Source organism: Brachycentrus maculatus, unplaced genomic scaffold (assembly GCF_059751285.1).
Source record: "Brachycentrus maculatus isolate JH-2025_06_01 unplaced genomic scaffold, ASM5975128v1 h1tg000059l, whole genome shotgun sequence".
Lineage (NCBI taxonomy): Eukaryota > Metazoa > Arthropoda > Insecta > Trichoptera > Brachycentridae > Brachycentrus > Brachycentrus maculatus.
In genome coordinates this window covers 465,305-485,815 of record NW_028280813.1, presented here as the reverse complement: position 1 = coordinate 485,815, position 20,511 = coordinate 465,305, and the positions used below count along the sequence as shown (strand labels likewise).

The window sequence follows — 20,511 nt, the reverse complement described above, 5'->3', positions numbered from 1 at the left end:
TATATATATATATATAAACCGCGAAAATTGTTTTTAAATTAGAATTTCGCTGCGTATCGCGTAAATCTGTCTGCCGATACGTTTGACAGTACGCAATATGCCAAACTAAAGCCGCAAGGTAACATTGGCCGAGTGGGGGTGAGGAACGCCGTCCCGGTGCTGGTGGCGACGCCTCCCCGCACAGGGCTCCGCAGGTCCGGTCACAGCAGCCTGGCGGGGCGAGCTACCCGCTGAGGTCCCCGTGGTCAAACAGATCCTGGTCGTAGATGGCGGCGCGGACCGTGCGCCCGCCAAAGTAGCGCCCGTTCAGGGCCTCCACGGCCGACTCGGCTTCTGAAACACAGACACAAACAGAGACCGTTAATAAAGGTCATATCGTATAATAATAAAAAAAAAAACCTTTTCATCAAAATGCAAAAACAACACTTTCTGCCCTGTAGCGGGTAAATATTAAGTTAAAAATATGCTGCTTTTGCTGGGATATAGTACATTCTCTGGGCATTCTAAAAACATGCACAACTGAAAATTGACGATTTTTGATATATGACGTTGTTGAAAGGAGAGAGCGATATATCATGATGGGTCGCACACAAGTGCTGTATATTTTGATTATAATTTTGATTTTTTTAAATTATAAAATGGGATAGAAATAGTTCTGCATCCTTACCGGCCATGGTGGTGAACTCCACGAAGATCTTGACTATGACGGTCGGATGCGGCACGTCCGCCTGCCGCTCGTTGTAGATGATCACCCTCCCCACCTCCCCGTACTTCCCGCACTCCTCCTGGATCTCCTCCTGCAGGCTCTGGTCCACGTCCTCGGGGCCCACCTGTAGCACCACACGCTCTACACTCCGACTCTACACTCCGCCCAGCATCATGTATTTTATTCTTATTTACTATAATTTATTCTTTTTACAATACTTTATAGACATTAAAAATAAATGCATGCTGGCACAGACTATGTGCCAGACACGCGACTGGCAATATCCAAGCTGGCACAGACTGCGTGCCAAATGCGTGCTTGGTACATTACAAGCTTGCACAGACTATGTGCCAAATGCACACCCTAACTATCAAAGCTGGCTAAAACTGTGTGCCAAAAGTGTATTTGGCACGATAGCAGTTTTCCAAGCAGACTGTGCATCAAGCGCACTCCTAACACTATCTAATCTGGCGCAGACTGTGTGCCAAATGCACTCTTGGTACTATCCAAGCTGGCACAGGCTGTATGAAAAACGCACGCCCGGCACTATCCAAGGGGGCACAGATTGTGTGCAAACCGCGTTCTTTGCACTATCCAAGCTGGCACACACTGTGTGCACGCACGCTAGGTAATATCCAAGCTAGCATAGACTGTGAACAACGCACGCTTGGTAATATACAAGCTGACACTGACTGTGTGCAAGCTGACACTGACTGTGGCGCACTCCTAACAATATCTAATATGGCAGACTGTGTGCCGAGCATAAAATCCTACCTGACACAAACTGTGTGCCGGGCACAGACTGTGTGCCAGGCACTGACTGTATGCCAGACACTGACTATGTGCCCGGCACTTACTGTGTGCCCGGCACTGACAATGTGCCCGGCACAGACTGTGTGCCCGGCACAGACTGTGCCCGGCACAGATTACAGAGAGAGAGAGAGAGCTGTTACCATGTTGTTGAGTATGAGCACGCGCGACTCCTTGGTGCGCATGAGGCGCTGCATCACGAGGTGGCGCGCGCTCTGCCCCTTGATGCTCATGTTCTCCTGCTGCTGCAGCGTCTGCGGCTCGCCGCCCGCCAGCAGCTTGCGCTGCAGCTGCTCCTGCTGCCGCGCCGCCTCCAGCCTTCTGGAACAGGACAAGCGTCACGCGACCCGTCTGGCGTCCCCACTCATCGGGCCTCAGAGACATCCCCATTCCGCACTACCCCAACCTGACCCGACACATTCCCGCCTGGTGTCCCCACTCATGTCTTAGCTCATTTAAAAAAAAACACTTAAAAAAATATTCAATAAGTGATTAAAAAAAAATTCTTCCTTTTTCTTCTAACCCTTATCCGCACCCGATGGTGCATAGGGCACTGCATCATATAAACGCAGTGTTATCTTGATCCTCAACACACGAAGGAGAGGTGATCAGCCCTCCGCTTCGGGTACCAGTCCAGGGTAATTAATATTGAATAAATATTACAGTGAAAAAATCACTTATTTACTTTTTTACTTACATAAAAAAATTTAAAATATCAAAACTAAATTTAAAATTTTTTTTTTTGGTTCAAAGCTAATTTTTTTAAATTTCAAAATGCAGAAGACATTCACTCTTGAGCTGGGACTTCTGCGTCAGATAAAACAATATTTTTTTCGTATAACGAGTGTTTCGTATAACGAGTGTTTCGTATAACAAGTAAGAATCTGGCACGAATTATACTCCTTATGAGAGGGGTTCCACTGTATATAGAACGCTTATAAGCATCTCCCGCCCTCTACCAAAAGAATGTTTGTAAACACAAACTGTATTATTTTCTGACATCTCATCAAAGATGAAGAACAATATGGTAGTCTGGGCATTTACAGGGCTGACGACCGTCATAGGCTGGTATAAGTCATCACTTTACACACGTGTGACATTCACCAATTCTACCCATTATTGACAACCACACTACTCAAATTCTTGGAAGTTCTATATATATATCGCTCACTCCTTTCAAGAACGTCATAAATCAATATACTTGATTTCTCAGGAGAACGTTTTTAAAGTTTAAGAATATAATACAATGTATTAAAAATAAGTATCAAGTAACTTATTGAATTTTTTACTGCGCAGCAGTTCTTTTTAGGTAAAACCTGAAGGTTTTTTCTCCATTTGAAAAATATTTAGTATATTTTAAAAAAATAATTAAATAATACCTTTTCTTCAAAATGCAAAAACAACACTTTCTGCCCTGTAGCGGGTAAATATTGAGTTAAAAATATGCCTCTTTTGCTGGGATATAGTACATTTTCTGGGCATTCCGAAAACATGCACAACTGAAAATTGTCGATTTTTGATTTATGACGTTCTTGAAAGGAGTGAGCGATAAATGAACCAATTTTGAAACATTGTTCTTGAATCACTAGAACCTCATTAGAGACATCTATTAGTGAGATGAAAAGAAGCTTTTTATGACGGTCATCAGCTCCGTAAATGCCCAGACTTCCATATTCTGAGATGAGATGTCAAAAAATAATATGAAAACTAACTCCTTCGATTAGAGATAATCCATTATTATTGAAGAAATCTCTGTTCCGAGCTGCAGCATCTAAAGTGAAGATAGCCATGATGATCGCCGATCTTCGTTACAAGTGGCGCAGAAAGAAGAAGAAGAAGATTGAATCACTAGAACTTCACTAGAGATGAAAACTGTATGTTGAGGCAATTACACAATATGTAAAAATGAATTTATTTACGAAATTCATCGCCTTCAATGTGATATTACCTGATGGCCATGTTGCTGTTGCCGTTGAGCTGCGGGGCTGGCTGCATGGCCTGCAGGGGGGCCATGCTCTGCACGGGGGGCAGGGCCTGCGGCACCGGGGCCGCCGGCAGGGCCGCTGGGGGCGCCACCGTCAGCGTGGGCGTCTGGATTGTGAGGTTACGTTAAAGCAATATAAACAGGTAGGAGATTATATTATATATTACATCAGAATCTACTCAGGTGTAAAATAAACCTGTTTTAGTAGGAGATTATATTATATATTAGATCAGAACCTATTCAGGTGTAAAATAAACCTGTTTTAGTAGGAGATTATATTATATATTAGATAGGTACCTATTCAGGTGTAAAATAAACCTGTTTTAGTAGGAGATTATATTATATATTAGATAGGTACCTATTCAGGTGTAAAATAAACCTGTTTTAGTAGGAGATTATATTATATATTAGATCGGAACCTATTCAGGTGTAAAATAAACCTGTTTTAGTAGGAGATTATATTATATATTAGATCAGAACCTATTCAGGTGTAAAATAAACCTGTTTTAGTAGGAGATTATATTATATATTAGATCAGAACCTATTCAGGTGTAAAATAAACCTGTTTTAGTAGGAGATTATATTATATATTAGATAGGTACCTATTCAGGTGTAAAATAAACCTGTTTTAGTAGGAGATTATATTATATATTAGATAGGTACCTATTCAGGTGTAAAATAAACCTGTTTTAGTAGGAGATTATATTATATATTAGATAGGTACCTATTCAGGTGTAAAATAAACCTGTTTTAGTAGGAGATTATATTATATATTAGATCAGAACCTATTCAGGTGTAAAATAAACCTGTTTTAGTAGGAGATTATATTATATATTAGATCAGAACCTATTCAGGTGTAAAATAAACCTGTTTTAGTAGGAGATTATATTATATATTAGATAGGTACCTATTCAGGTGTAAAATAAACCTGTTTTAGTAGGAGATTATATTATATATTAGATAGGTACCTATTCAGGTGTAAAATAAACCTGTTTTAGTAGGAGATTATTTTATATATTAGATAGGTACCTATTCAGGTGTAAAATAAACCTGTTTTAGTAGGAGATTATATTATATATTAGATCGGAACCTATTCAGGTGTAAAATAAACCTGTTTTAGTAGGAGATTATATTATATATTAGATCAGAACCTATTCAGGTGTAAAATAAACCTGTTTTAGTAGGAGATTATATTATATATTAGATAGGTACCTATTCAGGTGTAAAATAAACCTGTTTTGGAAGGAGATTATATTATATATTAGATAGGTACCTATTCAGGTGTAAAATAAACCTGTTTTAGTAGGAGATTATATTATATATTAGATCGGAACCTATTCAGGTGTAAAATAAACCTGTTTTAGTAGATTATATTATATATTAGATCAGAACCTATTCAGGTGTAAAATAAACCTGTTTTAGTAGGAGATTATATTATATATTAGATCAGAACCTATTCAGGTGTAAAATAAACCTGTTTTGGTGGGACTTCAGAGACGGGTGTACTTACCGGGATTGCTATTCCGGGCGGAGGGATTACGGGGGCAACTGTGGGCAGGGCTCCGAGGGGAACTAGAAGGGCAAAAAAATATATTTATTATTTATTTGGAAATTGAATAATGAGTAACAAAAAAAAACAGGTAATTGTAACATTCCATGAACAAAATTTCACATATCACTCACTCCTTTCAACAACGTCACATATCGAAAAACTTGATTTTTCAGGAGAATGTTTTTAAAGTTTAAAAATATAATAAAATGTATTAAAAATAAATATCAGGGCACTTATTGAACTTTTTACTGTGCAACAGATCTTTTTAGGTAAATCCTGAAGGTTTTTTCTCCATTTGAAACATATTGAGTATATTTTTAAAAAATTATTAAACAATACCTTTTCTTCAAAATGCAAAAGCAACACTTTCTGCCCTGTAGCGGGTAAATATTAAGTTAAAAATATGCCGCTTTTGCTGGGATATAGTACATTTTCTGGGCATTCCGAAAACATGCACAACTGAAAATTGACGATTTTTTATATTTATGACGTTGGTGAAAGGAGTGAGCGATATGCCGTTAATGGTAAATATCTAGCAAAGATCAAAGCTAAAGTACAAGATAAATTATGTTAAAATTGGGACACACAATTCGCACCTGGAATGATTGGCGGGTTCGAAGTCACCGTACCTCCCAGCATGGTGGGGGTCACGAGCGAGGGCAGCGCCGGCACCGGGAGCCCCATCCCCGGGTGCAGCTTCGACAGACCTGCAACGCGAGGCGTGTATTATATGCCATGTCGTGCTGGCGTATAATTAATTAAATAATTAAACCATATCCACTCCCTAGGTGGAGCATACTGTAGGTCTACAAACTGTCTACAGGCTTTTCTGTCGACTGCCAGCTCCCTTGCGTTCTCCCAAGTCAGATCCGCATCCCGAAGTTCTGACGAGAACTGCCGCCGAATTGTCAGCAGTGGTCGGGAACCTGACACCTTGTAAAGGAGGCGAGCTTGATGGCGGCTCTCGGGAGGCATGCGGAGTACATGGCCAAGCCAACTGAATCGCCTTTTCTTGACGACAGTTGTGACCGAGATTTGCTGCGTCCTACGCCTTATACTGAGCTAATGCGTGCCGGCGTATACTGGGCTAATTTCAAATGAAACTTTTCCCTTGCGGTGCAAAAAAATTCATTGTGAGAGAGATAAACAGCCCCCAAGCGGAGATCAAACTAACAAAGTGTCAGGCTGTGGTCCCGTGGTTAGTGTTGCGGACTCTCAAGTCAGAGTTTCTCGGTTGGAACCCACTCTACCACAATTTGACACCTATTTCTAATAATGAGCCGCTCAGGCTCACAGAAATAGTATGAAATTTAAGTATTTTTGTAAATAATAAAAACATATATATTTCTCTTTTAAAAAAATCATCAGGAAAGATGAACTTTTCCCTTACGGTGCTAAAAAATTCCGCTTACACCGGTGATATGTATTTTGAGCACCATATTAAAATGTGGTTTAAAAACGGGAAAAACGTAAATATTCCTAAATGTCGCTTTTACTGACCATAGTTGGAGTAAAATGTAACAATTTTGTAATGTTAGCTCTGGTAAGTATCTGAAAACGAGAAAAAATACATCGCAAGTAGCCGCGACAGCTGGCGTAGCGACACGACCGCCGATTATGACGATCCGTGTGCTCCTAAATTTGCTACGACATCCGCGTATATGCAAAGCACGGCACCCACACACTGAAAACGTTTGTGTATCGGTGATATTATCCCTGATATTTTCCCAAATTATATATTTCCGTCGCTGCAAATGAATAACCTTATATTAACCGGATCCACGCGGCTCGCATAAGCGTTTGTGTTTTCACTTTGCTCCAAGTTTCCAACCTCAGTTCAACTTGGAGGGATTTTTTCATGGTGTGGAACTTTGGATAAAATAATACGTCAATCCTCGGCCTTATGACATCTGTTGAAATATCTGACTAATAATTTGTAACATCCCAAGGATAAATAAAACAACAGATCCCTGATTTTTCTTGCGGTCGGTAATTAGTCCGCGCCATAATCATGCCCTATATCTGTCTCACTCTCGACGCTACGCATCGCCAGTGGGTAAGAGTGACACACGATGCGTGCTTTGATTTATTTATGTTACGATCTAATTTGTTTATATTACGATATATTTCAAGAATAATGTGACACACGTGTATTATAGAGTACCAAAAAGGCACAATGAATCCCATGGAACGTTTTTGTTTAGGAAAATAAATTGTTTCATAACTAAATACATGATAAAAGTAATCATTTAAAAAACGGCGAAATACAGCCGCGCACGAGCGTCTCTTAGGAACAAAGTTAACGCGGTTAAAAGGTTAATGTTACGGCGCAATAATTCTAGCAACATGAACTATGACCCTGTGCGCCCGCTAGGGGCAGGGCGGGGTGCACGCGGGGAATGTTTACGTTATCCCTTATGAGATTGAGGCAGGGAAGACTACACACACTAGTCATTATACTGTCATGGCGACCTGTTGAATAAACCGATTGCATCCTAATTACGAGTTATTATTACCTATACCCGAGCCACCACCTCCGTAGTGTAATGGTCAGCACGCTCGGCTACCGTTCTGGAGGTCCCGGGTTCGATTCCCAAGGGGGGTAAAATAAATATAAGTGATTTTTTCACTGTCATATTTATTCAATATTACCCTGGACTGGTACCTGAAGCGGAGGGCTGATCACCTTTCCTTCATGTGTAAACCATCAAGATAACACTGCGTTTATATGACGCAGTGCCCTATGCACCATTGGGGTGCGGATAAGGGTTTTATTAATTTTATTATACCCGAGCCACGTAATATTATAATACTTTCATGTAATACATGATTATATTACGGAGGAATACAAACACTGTGAGCCCGTATCTATTATATTTTATATTGATATTCTCATTTTTAAAGTCAGGTTGTAGTAAACGCATTGTAGTCAGGTTGGAAAATTGGCCTGGATACCATTTCCAAAGGAGAGAGTACGGGAAAGATTTCTTTTCTCTTTACTTTGAGTTTTTTGACTCGGTCACCGAATACCTGGATACTGGATTCGCCAGGAACTACGCTCGGATGGCTTGACTCTGGGCAATGTCTGTCCCGACGGATTCTCCAGTTGTTTGGACACGTTGCATGTGGCAACGAGGATAGCTTGGAACGACTAGTTGTGATGGGTAGCCTGGAGGGGAAGAGAGGGAGAGGAAGATCCCCACACGATGGACCGATCAAATTAAGGCAGCAGCAGGCACCTCGGTGGTTGGAGCGCTACGTGCAGCGCAGTCAAGGGATAACTGGAGAAGAGTCATTGCTTCCGCAAGGGTCACAACCCTCAATAATGAGGAATAAGACGGAGAAGAAAAGAATTATTATATTGCTACCTAGAGAGAACATTGAGCTTTGAGCTCCTCACGCTTACACAGTTCAAGTATGCTAGAGTGAGATGCGAATGATCGGTGACAGAGTACACTATTAGGGACAGAAGAACGGACTTACCCAGGACGCTCGTGGGGACGGGATCGATGGTCGTTATCTTGGACGATGCGGTGGCCGCGGCCACGGCGGCAGCTGCAATAAAGAAGGGAATAAGAATAATCGCCCCCCGTAATCTGCAGGCGTTGTCAGACAAACCAGGTGAGATATTTTACCCTAAGACAGGTTGTCCGCCTCCGTAGCGTAATGGTCAGCACGCTCGGCTACCGTTCTGGAGGTCCCGGGTTCGATTCCCAAGGGGGGTAAAATAAATATGAAAAGTATATAAATATAAAAGTAAAATAAATATAAAGTATCTAAAGTGATTCTTTCACCGTAATATTTATTCAATATTACCCTAGACTGGTACCTGAAGCGGAGGGCTGATCACCTTTCCTTCATGTGTAAATGATCAAGATAACACTGCGTTTATATTACGCAGTGCCCTATGCACCATTGTGGTGCAGATAAGGGTTTTATTATTATTATTATTATTATTAAGACAGGTTGTGAGCTCTGTCAATACCCAGACTTCTTCTTCGTCTATGTTGAGATGTCAAAACGTACAAATAATGTCATGTCCTCCTACCACTTCAGTCTACTTTCATCCTTCTTTTGCCAACTCCATGCTACGCTTCCGTAAACATAGATTTAGCTTGCACTCGAAGACTTTTATTTGCAATTATAACTGATTTCATCCCTAGAAAACATTTTTCAATTAAAACCCTTTTCCGCACCCCAATGGTGCATAGGGCACTGCATTATATAAACATAGTGTTATCTTGATCGTTAACACGCGAAGGAAAGGTGATCAGCCCTCCGCTTCAGGTACCAGTCCAGGGTAATATTGAATAAATATTAGAGTGAAAAAATCACTTATATTTATTTGACCCCCCCTGGGAATCGAACCCAGGACCTCCAGAACGGTAGCCGAGCGTGCTGACCATTACACTACGGAGGCGGACAAAACAGGAGGAGAAAACATACTTGATACTAAGTAACTAAACTAACTATCCATCGCGCCGCTTCTCCGCAGGGGTGGGCATAGAAAACAGAACGCCACACTTATGCCTTTGCGGACAATCCCTGCCTCTTCCGCATTCACGCATCTCATCTGCCTAGTAAGGGTCTAATAAAAACTAACAATTCCATTAATTGATTCGGCAGTCACTTTGTGGTAAAATCTATCCATTTTTTATTAGTGTTTTACATAGTAAATACCACTATTTTGTTAATTAATGTTTTACTTAGTAAATACCACTATTTTGTTAATTAATGTTTTACTTAGTAAATACCACTATTTTGTTAATTAATGTTTTACTTAGTAAATACCACTATTTTGTTAATTAATGTTTTACTTAGTAAATACCACTATTTTGTTAATTAATGTTTTACTTAGTAAATACCACTATTTTGTTAATTAATGTTTTACTTAGTAAATACCACTATTTTGTTAATTAATGTTTTACTTAGTAAATACCACTATTTTGTTAATTAATGTTTTACATAGTAAATACCACTATTTTGTTAATTAATGTTTTACATAGTAAATACCACTATTTTGTTAATTAATGTTTTACTTAGTAAATACCAATATTTTGTTAATTAATGTTTTACTTAGTAAATACCACTATTTTGTTAATTAATGTTTTACTTAGTAAATACCAATATTTTGTTAATTAATGTTTAACTTAGTAAATACCACTATTTTGTTAATTAATGTTTTACTTAGTAAATACCACTATTTTGTTAATTAATGTTTTACTTAGTAAATACCAATATTTTGTTAATTAATGTTTAACTTAGTAAATACCACTATTTTGTTAATTAATGTTTTACTTAGTAAATACCACGATGTTTGAAAATGATGCGGAATGCATCGAAACACGTGTCACAGTAGATTTTAAGAAATAGTGGTATTTACTAAGTAAAACATTGATTAAAAAAAACTAAAAAACTGACTAATCATCAAGCGGCTTCCCAGCAGGGGTAGGCAGAGAGAATAGAACAACACACCACTCTGCCTTGGCAAAGATTCTTCGCCTCTTCCACATTCATGCAATTTGTCCGATAACAAAGAAGACGCGGGCTTACCGAGCGCTACCGCGTTGCTGGCCACGGCGTCCATGGCCTGAATCTTGGCGGTGGCGGCCGCGGCCGCGACTGCAGCTGCCGTGGGCATCATGGAGTTGGTTGCGGGGCCCATCAGCGCGTTGGGAGGGGTGATGGCGCGCCCGACCCTGGAAAAACCATACCGTCAACAAACCATAAACACAAATTGTCGTCAGAAGCCCATGGGCGGTCTAGAGACACTGCGGCACAGCCCGTGTGCCGAACGCGCGACTGGCACTGGCCACCCGGCACGGACTGTGTGCCAACTGCACGCCTTGCACTGGTTAACCGGCACAGACTGTGTGCCGAATGATAAATGTATAGATATATATAGATAAATGTAGATATATAAAAGAAAAACACAAAAAATAATTTTGATAAAAATAAATAACATTAACAACAAACATCAGCCAACCGGCACAGACTGTGTGCCAAATGATAAATGTATAGATATATAATAATAATAATAATAATAAAACCCTTATCTGCACCCCAATGGTGCATAGGGCACTGCTTCATATAAACGCAGTGTTATCTTGATCGTTTACACATGAAGGAAAGGTGATCAGCCCTCCGCTTCAGGTACCAGTCCAGGGTAGTATTGAATAAATATTACAGTGAAAAAATTACTTATATTTATTTGACCCCCCCTTGGGAATCGAACCCGGGACCTCCAGAACGGTAGCCGAGCGTGCTGACCATTACACTACGGAGGCAGACATAGATATATAAAAAAATACATATAAATATAATAAAAATAAATTACATTACCAACAAACATAAACAATAAATAATAAGTGTAAGTCCCTCTCCAATCACAAGAGCTTAGTCTCTTTATTGGAGAGAACTGAGCTATTAATTTTAATATTGAAAAAGTAGAAACGTCTAGAAAATTAATTTAAATTGTGAAAAAAAAACTTTTGTAACCGTATTAAATAATAAAAATAGATTTACCTGAGGTACTGGCCACCTAGATCGAAGAGGTTCATGCTGGCGATGGCCTCCAGCGCCGACTGTAGCGTGTCGTACTCGATGAAGCCGTAGCCCTTGTGCTTGTGCGCGGAGGCGCCGTACGCCAGCTTGCAGTACGTGATGGGGCCAAACGCCTCAAACACGCTGAAATCAGACAGCGGCCCTTCGGTAAACCAAACATCTCCCATCCTGCAGAGTAGTATGTATTCCGCAAACTTTTCCTATTCATGGTACGCCTACCAAACTAAGAAATTTCAGAGGTGCATATTTACCATATTACGGTAAAATATTTAACATATTAGCGTGCGTCAAAGAGGTACTAGGCAAAAATCTGTATTCCCAGTATTTGTACATAGCGCAAACTGTGCCATGTTCTCTCCCATTCCGCGGCTTCACATGTTAGCCAATGCTTTTGAAAGTATAGATTTATTTAATAACCAACTAACTAACCATCACGGCGCTCTCCACAGGGGTAGGCAGGGAGAACGCCACACCATTCCGTATTTACGAACAATCCTCGCCTCTTCCACATTCGTACATCTCCTCATACATATCATCCGCCGATTATTCCGGCTCCTGACTTGACCACGATTAAGTATTTGAAATACTCGACCATGTCAAGTTTTCCCCGAACTTCCTCTGCTTCTACTACCGACCACATTAGCCACATAAATTCATCAGATTCACACGTTTTTTTTTCTTTCAAAAATTTGCCGTATTTTGTTACATATCACTGTGCAATATAACACCATTTCGATGTGATCCAGTGCCCTATGCACCGTTGGTTGCAAAATTTTGATGTCATTAAAAAAAATTATTGCATCTTGTTAGGTTAGGAGTCGTAACAATCGTCGGGTATGTATGAGGAGACGCATGAACGTGGAAGAGGCGAATTGGCGAAGACAGAGTGGTGTGGCGTTCTATTCTCTCTGCCTACCCCTGCGGCAGAGAAGCGGCGTGACGGTTAGTTAGTTAGCATCGTGTGACCGGTTCAAAGGCCGACGGTCACATCAGGCCTCAGATCTTATCAGCTATGCGTGTCTCTCACGTGGGCGCGCGGGCGGAGATCTGCCAAGTGACGTCTCACGCCCGCAGCCGCTCGGGGCAGACTTGTCATCACGGGCCAAATACTACGACATTTCAGCTTATCGCACAATAGAACGCCGCAGCAATCTGTCTCTGCTGTCAACCTTTGCCTCTTTTCCATTCACGCATCTCTTCACACTCCCCTGTACCCGACCGAGAGGGCGCGGGGTGAGGTCTCCGGAGGGACGCGCGGCAGCCTACCTCTTGATGTCGTCCTCCGTGAGATCGGCGTGTATGCTGGCGATGTAAATCCGGTTATAGCTCTTGGCCTCTTCCTGGATTTCATCGATCACGGCCTGCGCCTGCGGCATGTTGGAAGGCCGCCCCACCACCTTGATGTTCCTATAAAAGGTATTATAAATTAATTAATTAAAAATATAAATATAATTAAAATGTACTACTACCAACACGCAGTTTCTCTGCCTGCCGAAGGGGTAGGCAGAGAGGATGGAACGCCACACTCTTCTGTCCTGACATACACTCCTCGCCTCCTTCACATCCATACATCTAGTCATACATGCCCTCCGATTACGCAGCCTTGTGACATTGCCAGATTTTGGGTTCTGATTGATCTGATCGTGCCAAGTCTTATTTCGGTCATTAAAATGTAACTTTGTTTTAAAATCACATTTGTGACGATTTTAAAACAGAGATGCATTTTAATTATAAAATGGAAAATGACAAAGTTAATAATAAAATAATAAAACCCTTATCCGCACCCCAATGGTGCATAGGGCACTGGGTCATATAAACGCAGTGTTATCTTGATGGTTTACACATGAAGGAAAGGTGATCAGCCCTCCGCTTCAGGTACCAGTCCCGGGTAATATTGAATAAATATGACAGTGAAAAAATCACTTATATTTATTTTACCCCCCTTGGGAATCGAACCCGGGACCTCCAGAACGGTAGCCAAGAGCGCTGACCATTACACTACGGAGGCGGACAGTTAAAATGGAAAACGACAAAGTTAGTGCTTCAAATATAAATTATATAAAAGTATAAATATTTGTGTTATTATTATTTACAAGAATAGTTCTCTGTTTCATACTATTTCTGTGAGATGTTATTGTACAATTTTCACTCGAATCCAATTTCCTGTAGACATGTTCATGTTCTGTTAAAAGAGTGTTGAAATTCCATTAAAAAGAGTGTTGAAATTCCATTAAAAAGAGTGTTGAAATTCCATTAAAAAGAGTGTTGCAATTCCATTAAAAAGAGTGTTGAAATTCCATTAAAAAGAGTGTTGCAATTCCATTAAAAAGAGTGTTGAAATTCCATTAAAAAGAGTGTTGAAATTCCATTAAAAAGAGTGTTGAAATTCCATTAAAAAGAGTGTTGAAATTCCATTAAAAAGAGTGTTGAAATTCCATTAAAAAGAGTGTTGAAATTCCATTAAAAAGAGTGTTGAAATTCCATTAAAAAGAGTGTTGAAATTACATTAAAAAGAGTGTTGAAATTCCATTAAAAGAGTGTTGAAATTCCATTAAAAAGAGTGTTTAAATTCCATTAAAAAGAGTGTTGAAATTCCATTAAAAAGAGTGTTGAAATTCCATTAAAAAAGAGTGTTGAAATTCCATTAAAAAGAGTGTTGAAATTCCATTAAAAAGAGTGTTTAAATTCCATTAAAAAGAGTGTTGAAATTCCATTAAAAAGAGTGTTGAAATTCCATTAAAAAGAGTGTTGAAATACCATTAAAAAGAGTGTTGAAATACCATTAAAAAGAAGTTGTAATTCTGTTAAAAAGAGCGTTGAATTTTTGTTAAAAAGAGTGTCCAAATTCTGATAGCTGTTAAGAAGAGTGTTGAAATTCTGTCAAAAAGAGAGATGAGATTCTGTTAAAAAATGTGTGTGTTTGCGTGCGCATGTTTATGAGTTCGAGTGCATTGTTTATGTTTATAAAAATGTGCTTCCTCGAGTATATGATATAATGTGTGTGAACGAGTGTATGATGAATGCGCATGCCAACAAACGTGAATGTGTGTGCGTGTGGTGTGTGCGAGAGTGTGTGTGCGAGAGTGTGTGCGCGTGCAGCACTCACCGGTGGCCGATCATGACGCCGTTCATCTGCTCGAGTGAGAGCTGCGCGGCCTCGGGGACCTAGCACCGGATGGAGTGTGTGAGAGAGTGTGTGCGTGTGGTGCGTGTGAGAGTGTGTGCGTGTGGTGTGTGAGAGAGTGTGTGCGCGTGCAGCACTCACCGGCCGCCGATCATGACGCCGTTCATCTGCTCGAGGGAGAGCCGCGCGGCCTCGGGGATCTTGCACCCGACGGAGTGTGAGAGATGGGTGCGTGTGGTGTGTGTGAAAGTGTGTGCGTGTGGTGTGTGTGAGAGTGTGTGCGTGTGGTGTGTGTGAGAGAGTGTGTGCGTGTGGTGTGTGAGAGAGTGTGTGCGTGTGGTGTGTGAGTGTGTGCGTGTGGTGTGTGAGAGAGTGTGTGCGCGTGCAGCACTCACCGGCCGCCGATCATGACGCCGTTCATCTGCTCGAGGGAGAGCTGCGCGGCCTCGGGGATCTCGTACTCGACGAAGGCGAAGCCCTTGTGCTTCTGGGTGACGGGGTCCCAGGACATGTTGATGGACTTGATGGGGCCAAAGGGCAGGAACGACTGCCGGATCGTGTCCTCCTTCAGCTCAAAGGAGATGCTGCCCACGTACACCCTGAGGACATATGAGAACATTCTAAGTGTAATATGAGAATGGTGAACATTGTAAGTGTTTATAAATATGAGAATGGAGAACATTTTAAGTGTAAATAAATAAGAGATTGATGAACATTCTAAGCTTCAATAAATATGAGAATGGAAAACATTCCCAGCTTTAATTTACATGAAAATAGCGAAAATTTTAAGTGTAGATAAATATGAGATTGGTGAATATTCTAAGCTTCAATTTACATGAAAATAGTGAAAATTTTAAGTGTAGATAAATATGAGATTGGTGAATATTCTAAGCTTCAATTTACATGAAAATAGTGAACATTTTAAGTGTAGATAAATATGAGATTGGTGAATATTCTAAGGTTCAATTTATATGCGAAGGCTGAACATTTTAAGCTTTAATTTATATGACAATGGTGAACATTCTAAGATCCAAATTATATGAGAATGTATAATATTCTAAGCTTCAATTTACATGAAAACAGTGAACGTTTTAAGTGTGGATAAATATGAGATTGGTGAATATTCCAAGCTTCAATTTAAATGAGAATGGTGAACATTCCAAGCTTCCATTTATATGAATAAAATGAACATTCTAAGCTTCAATTAACATGAGAATGGTGAACATTCTAAGCTTATTTTGTATAATGGTGAACATTCTAAGCTTCAAAGCACATGAGTGCGATGGCGCACGGACCTGCACATGAGCGCGAGCGCCTGCTGGCGCTGCACCTGCGTGCGCTGGCTGGCCATCTGCTGCTGCTGGTGCGCGAGCGTCTGCTTCATGAGCACCATCTTGATGCTCTGTTCCATGGCGTACTTCTTGGCGCGCGCCACCGAGTCGGCCTGCTCCGTGCCCAGCCGCTGCAGCGACCCGCCCAGGATGGCCGGCAGCGTGGCGCACTTGGACCCGGGCCCTGGGGGCACAATGACGCGCTACACTCCACGTACCACACTTTGCAGACTAAAAGAGCGCACTTTGCTCTTGAACAAAATTACATACAAAATCTGCATACTGGGGAGTCATGTAGTCTAATTTTTGTCATGTGTTTCCTCAGTCTGCAGTATGAATTATACCTTTGTGCATAGGGCACTGCATCGAATTGACGCCGTGTTATCTTGATCATTACATACATGAAGGCAAGGTGATCACTCTTGCGCTTCAGGAACCAGTCCAGGGTAATATTAAATAAATATTACTATGTAAAATCAAGGATAATTTTTATAACCCTTATCCGCACCCAATGGTGCATAGGGCACTGCATCAAATTGACACAGTGTTATCTTGATCGTTACTTACACGAAGGCGAGATGGTCACTCTCGCGCTTCAGGAACCAGTCCAGGGTAATATTAAATAAATATTACAGTGTAAAATCACTAATATTTGTTTTCACCCCCCCTGGGAATCGAACCCGGGACCTCCAGCACGGTAGCTAAACACGCTGACCATTATTATACCACGGAGGCGGACAAAATAGTGTTAAATAAAAAGTTTCATGAACATATTACTCGAAATAAGGATAGAATAAGACTGCCATTGTTGAAAAAAACCGAATCGCAAAATTGTTTAATGTAAAAGGGTTTGAAAATGTATGATGAGATGCCTGAATGTATGGAGAATGAAAAGAGTCTGAAAGAATTTTTAAAAAAATGTTTCCTTTACTGTAAGAAGATGTAAATATATACATATATATATATATATATATATATATATATATATATATATATATATATATATATATATATATATATATATATATATATATATATATATATATATATATATAACGTGGTAATATTTTCCTTTTGAAAATTAAGTGTAAATAATATGTAAAGTGGGTGTATAATAATAAAATAAACAATGTGTTGCTTTGTAATTAAAGTTTATTCTTAATTTATCTTTATAATAATTTTTATATCTATCTATCTATCTATCTATCTGATTCTGACAGTTAATAATATTATCGGAAGTCTTTTGTTTTATTCTGAGCGACGCATGCGGCATCTGGTGGTAGAACTGTTTTATGTAGGTACTTTTTGTAAGTACTTAATAAAATGTATAGGTAGGTACCTAGTTATTTTATTACATCTCCCCCCTTGGGGATGAAAATTCATAGTAAAATTTTCACTCGTCCTCCGGATCATCTTCTTGTAGTGAAGGGACTGGTATAAGTTAAGTGAAATGATAATTTTTTTTCTTTCTTTCTTTTTTCCTTCTTTTTTTTCTTTCTTTTTTTTCTTTCTTGTTTTTTTTTCTTTCTTTCTTTTTTTTTTCTTTTTTCCGTTCTTTTTTTGTTTCTTTTTTTTGTATTTTTTTCTTCTTCTTGACGATTTTAAAGTAGACACAGTTTTTTTCAATCCATTTTTTTTTTTCTTTTGAATTCCTTCCTTTTTATTCAGATCTCTTAAAGTATCTTCTAATTTAACCAAATTTACAACTTTTAATTGTTCATCTGCATTTTCATTCGAGTTTAATACTGGATTCCTGCTTAGCCAATCTACTTCTAAATTCTTCTTTCCTGGAGAATATTTTATTTTATCTTTCGTAGAAGTTTTTTCTACTTTATTTTTATTTTCATTTTTCAAGCACTGTTTCTGTGTTATTTGTATGTCGCTATTTTTATTCTGATCTTTTAAATTATCTTCTAATTTAACCAAATTTACAACTTTTAATTGTTCATCTGCATTTTCATTCGATTTTAATACTGGATTCCTGCTTAGACAATCCACTTCTAAATTCTTCTTTCCTGGAGTATATTTTATTTTATCTTTCGTAGAAGTTTTTTCTACTTTATTTTTATTTTCATTTTTCAAGCACTGTTTCTGTGTTATTTGTATGTCTTCATTTTTATTCTGATCTTTTAAAATATCTTCTAATTTAACCAAATTTACAACTTTTAATTGTTCATTTGCATTTTCCTTCGATTCTAATACTGGATTCCTGCTCACACAATCTGCTTCGAAATTCTTCTTTTCTGGAGTATATTTTATTTTATATTTTGTAGAAATTTTTTTCACATGATTTTTATTTTTAATTTTATCACTAGTTCTTAAATTTCCACGTTTTCTTTGATTATCTTCTAATCGTTTTCTTTGATCATCTTCTAATTTTTCTCTCTCACTCCGAACATATTGTAGTAATTGTTTTAATACATCTAATGTTTCATAATCCATTTCCAATTAACAAAATTGTCGTTTTATAACGTGGTAATATTTTCCTTTTGAAAATTAAGTGTAAATAATATGTAAAGTGGGTGTATAATAATAAAATAAACAATGTGTTGCTTTGTAATTAAAGTTTATTCTTAATTTATCTTTATAATAATTTTTATATCTATCTATCTATCTATCTATCTGATTCTGACAGTTAATAATATTATCGGAAGTCTTTTGTTTTATTCTGAGCGACGCATGCGGCATCTGGTGGTAGAACTGTTTTATGTAGGTACTTTTTGTAAGTACTTAATAAAATGTATAGGTAGGTACCTAGTTATTTTATTACATATATATATATATATATATATATGTAATAAAATAACTAGGTACCTACCTATACATTTTATTAAGTACTTACAAAAAGTACCTACATAAAACAGTTCTACCACCAGATGCCGCATGCGTCGCTCAGAATTAAACAAAAGACTTCCGATAATATTATTGACTGTCAGAATCAGATAGATAGATAGATAGATAGATATAAAAATTATTATAAAGATAAATTAAGAATAAACTTTAATTACAAAGCAACACATTGTTTATTTTATTATTATACACCCACTTTACATATTATTTACACGCAATTTTCAAAAGGAAAATATTACCACGTTATAAAACGACAATTTTGTTAATTGGAAATGGATTATGAAACATTAGATGTATTAAAACAATTACTACAATATGTTCGGAGTGAGAGAGAAAAATCAGAAGATGATCAAAGAAAACGATTAGAAGATAAACAAAGAAGACGTGGAAATCTAAGAACTAGTGATAAAATTAAAGATAAAAGTCCATGTAAGATTTGTGAAAATTCAAATAAGGGAACTCGATATCACTCTGAAGCAAGGTGCTGGTTTAAAACAAAGGAGGATGATAAGATTAATAATAAAAATGAAGATTTACAAATTACACAGAAAAAGTGCTTGAAGAATGAAAATAAAAATAAAGTAGAAAAAAATACTACAAAATATAAAACAAAATATACTCCAGGAAAGAAGAAATTAGAAGTAGATTGTCTAAGCAGGAATCCAGTATTAAAATCGAATGAAAATGCAGATGAACAATTAAAAGTTGTAAATTTGGTTAAATTAGAAGATAATTTAAAAGATCAGAATAAAAATAAAGACATACAAAAAACACAGAAACAGTGCTTGAAAAATGAAAATAAAAATAAAGTAGAAAAAACTTCTACGAAAGATAAAATAAAATATACTCCAGGAAAGAAGAATTTAGAAGTAGATTGTCTAAGCAGGAATCCAGTTTTAGAATCGAATGAAAATGCAGATGAACAATTAAAAGTTGTACATTTGGTTATATTAGAAGATACTTTAAGAGATCTGAATAAAAATGAAGGAATTCAAAAGAAAAAAACAAATGGATTGAAAAAAACTGTGTCTACTTTAAAAGGGTCAAGAAGAAAAAAAAAATACAAAAAAAGAAAGAAAAAAAAGAACGGAAAAAAGAAAAAAAAAAGAAAGAAAAAAAAAAACAAGAAAGAAAAAAAGAAAGAAAAAAAGAAGGAAAAAAGAAAGAAAGAAAAAAAAAAAACTTTATCATATCACTAAACTTATACCAGTCCCTTCACTACAAGAAGAAGATAAATTAAGAATAAACTTTAATTACAAAGCAACACATTGTTTATTTTATTATTATACACCCACTTTACATATTATTTACACTTAATTTTCAAAAGGAAAATATTACCACGTTATATATATATATATTAAAACCTTTATCCGCACCCCAATGGTGCATAGGGCACTGCGTCATATAAACGCAGTGTTATCTTGATCGTTTACACATGAAGGAAAGGTGATCAGCCCTCCGCTTCAGGTACCAGTCTAGGGTAATATTGAATAAATATGACAGTGAAAAAATCACTCATATTTATTTTATCCCCTTGGGAATTGAACCCGGGACCTCCAGAACGGTAGCCGAGCGTGCTGACCATTACAC

The 20,511-nt window shown here is 38.1% G+C and overlaps 2 protein-coding genes across 4 annotated transcripts in view; one reads left to right on the top strand and one right to left on the bottom strand.

Moving 5' to 3' along the window:
* Positions 1 to 20,511, bottom strand: part of hfp (Poly(U)-binding-splicing factor hfp) — a 34,064-nt gene continuing 13,553 nt past the window's right edge. For 2 of the 3 annotated variants that reach the window (XM_088256219.1, XM_088256222.1), the window contains 12 exons: positions 16,036 to 16,255; positions 15,136 to 15,339; positions 12,883 to 13,023; positions 11,578 to 11,739; positions 10,606 to 10,751; positions 8,536 to 8,607; positions 5,649 to 5,759; positions 5,011 to 5,072; positions 3,465 to 3,607; positions 1,660 to 1,837; positions 668 to 830; positions 1 to 333 (listed from right to left, as the gene is read on the bottom strand). In XM_088256219.1, the coding sequence (XP_088112345.1) occupies positions 224 to 333; positions 668 to 830; positions 1,660 to 1,837; positions 3,465 to 3,607; positions 5,011 to 5,072; positions 5,649 to 5,759; positions 8,536 to 8,607; positions 10,606 to 10,751; positions 11,578 to 11,739; positions 12,883 to 13,023; positions 15,136 to 15,339; positions 16,036 to 16,255 (1,712 nt within the window). In that variant the 3' untranslated portion in view covers positions 1 to 223. The remainder of the gene's footprint in view (positions 334 to 667; positions 831 to 1,659; positions 1,838 to 3,464; positions 3,608 to 5,010; positions 5,073 to 5,648; positions 5,760 to 8,535; positions 8,608 to 10,605; positions 10,752 to 11,577; positions 11,740 to 12,882; positions 13,024 to 15,135; positions 15,340 to 16,035; positions 16,256 to 20,511) is intronic. The other variant, XM_088256221.1, reaches the window with a different exon arrangement.
* LOC148311692 (uncharacterized) lies at positions 19,080 to 20,210 on the top strand. The gene has a single exon (XM_088256239.1). It carries the CDS (start codon positions 19,194 to 19,196, stop codon positions 20,118 to 20,120), a length of 927 nt encoding a protein of 308 aa, XP_088112365.1. The 5' UTR covers positions 19,080 to 19,193; the 3' UTR covers positions 20,121 to 20,210.

Coding starts and splice junctions, on each gene's coding strand:
- LOC148311692 (XM_088256239.1), top strand. CDS start 19,194: ATGGATTATGAAACATTAGATGTATTAAAACAATTACTACAATATGTT.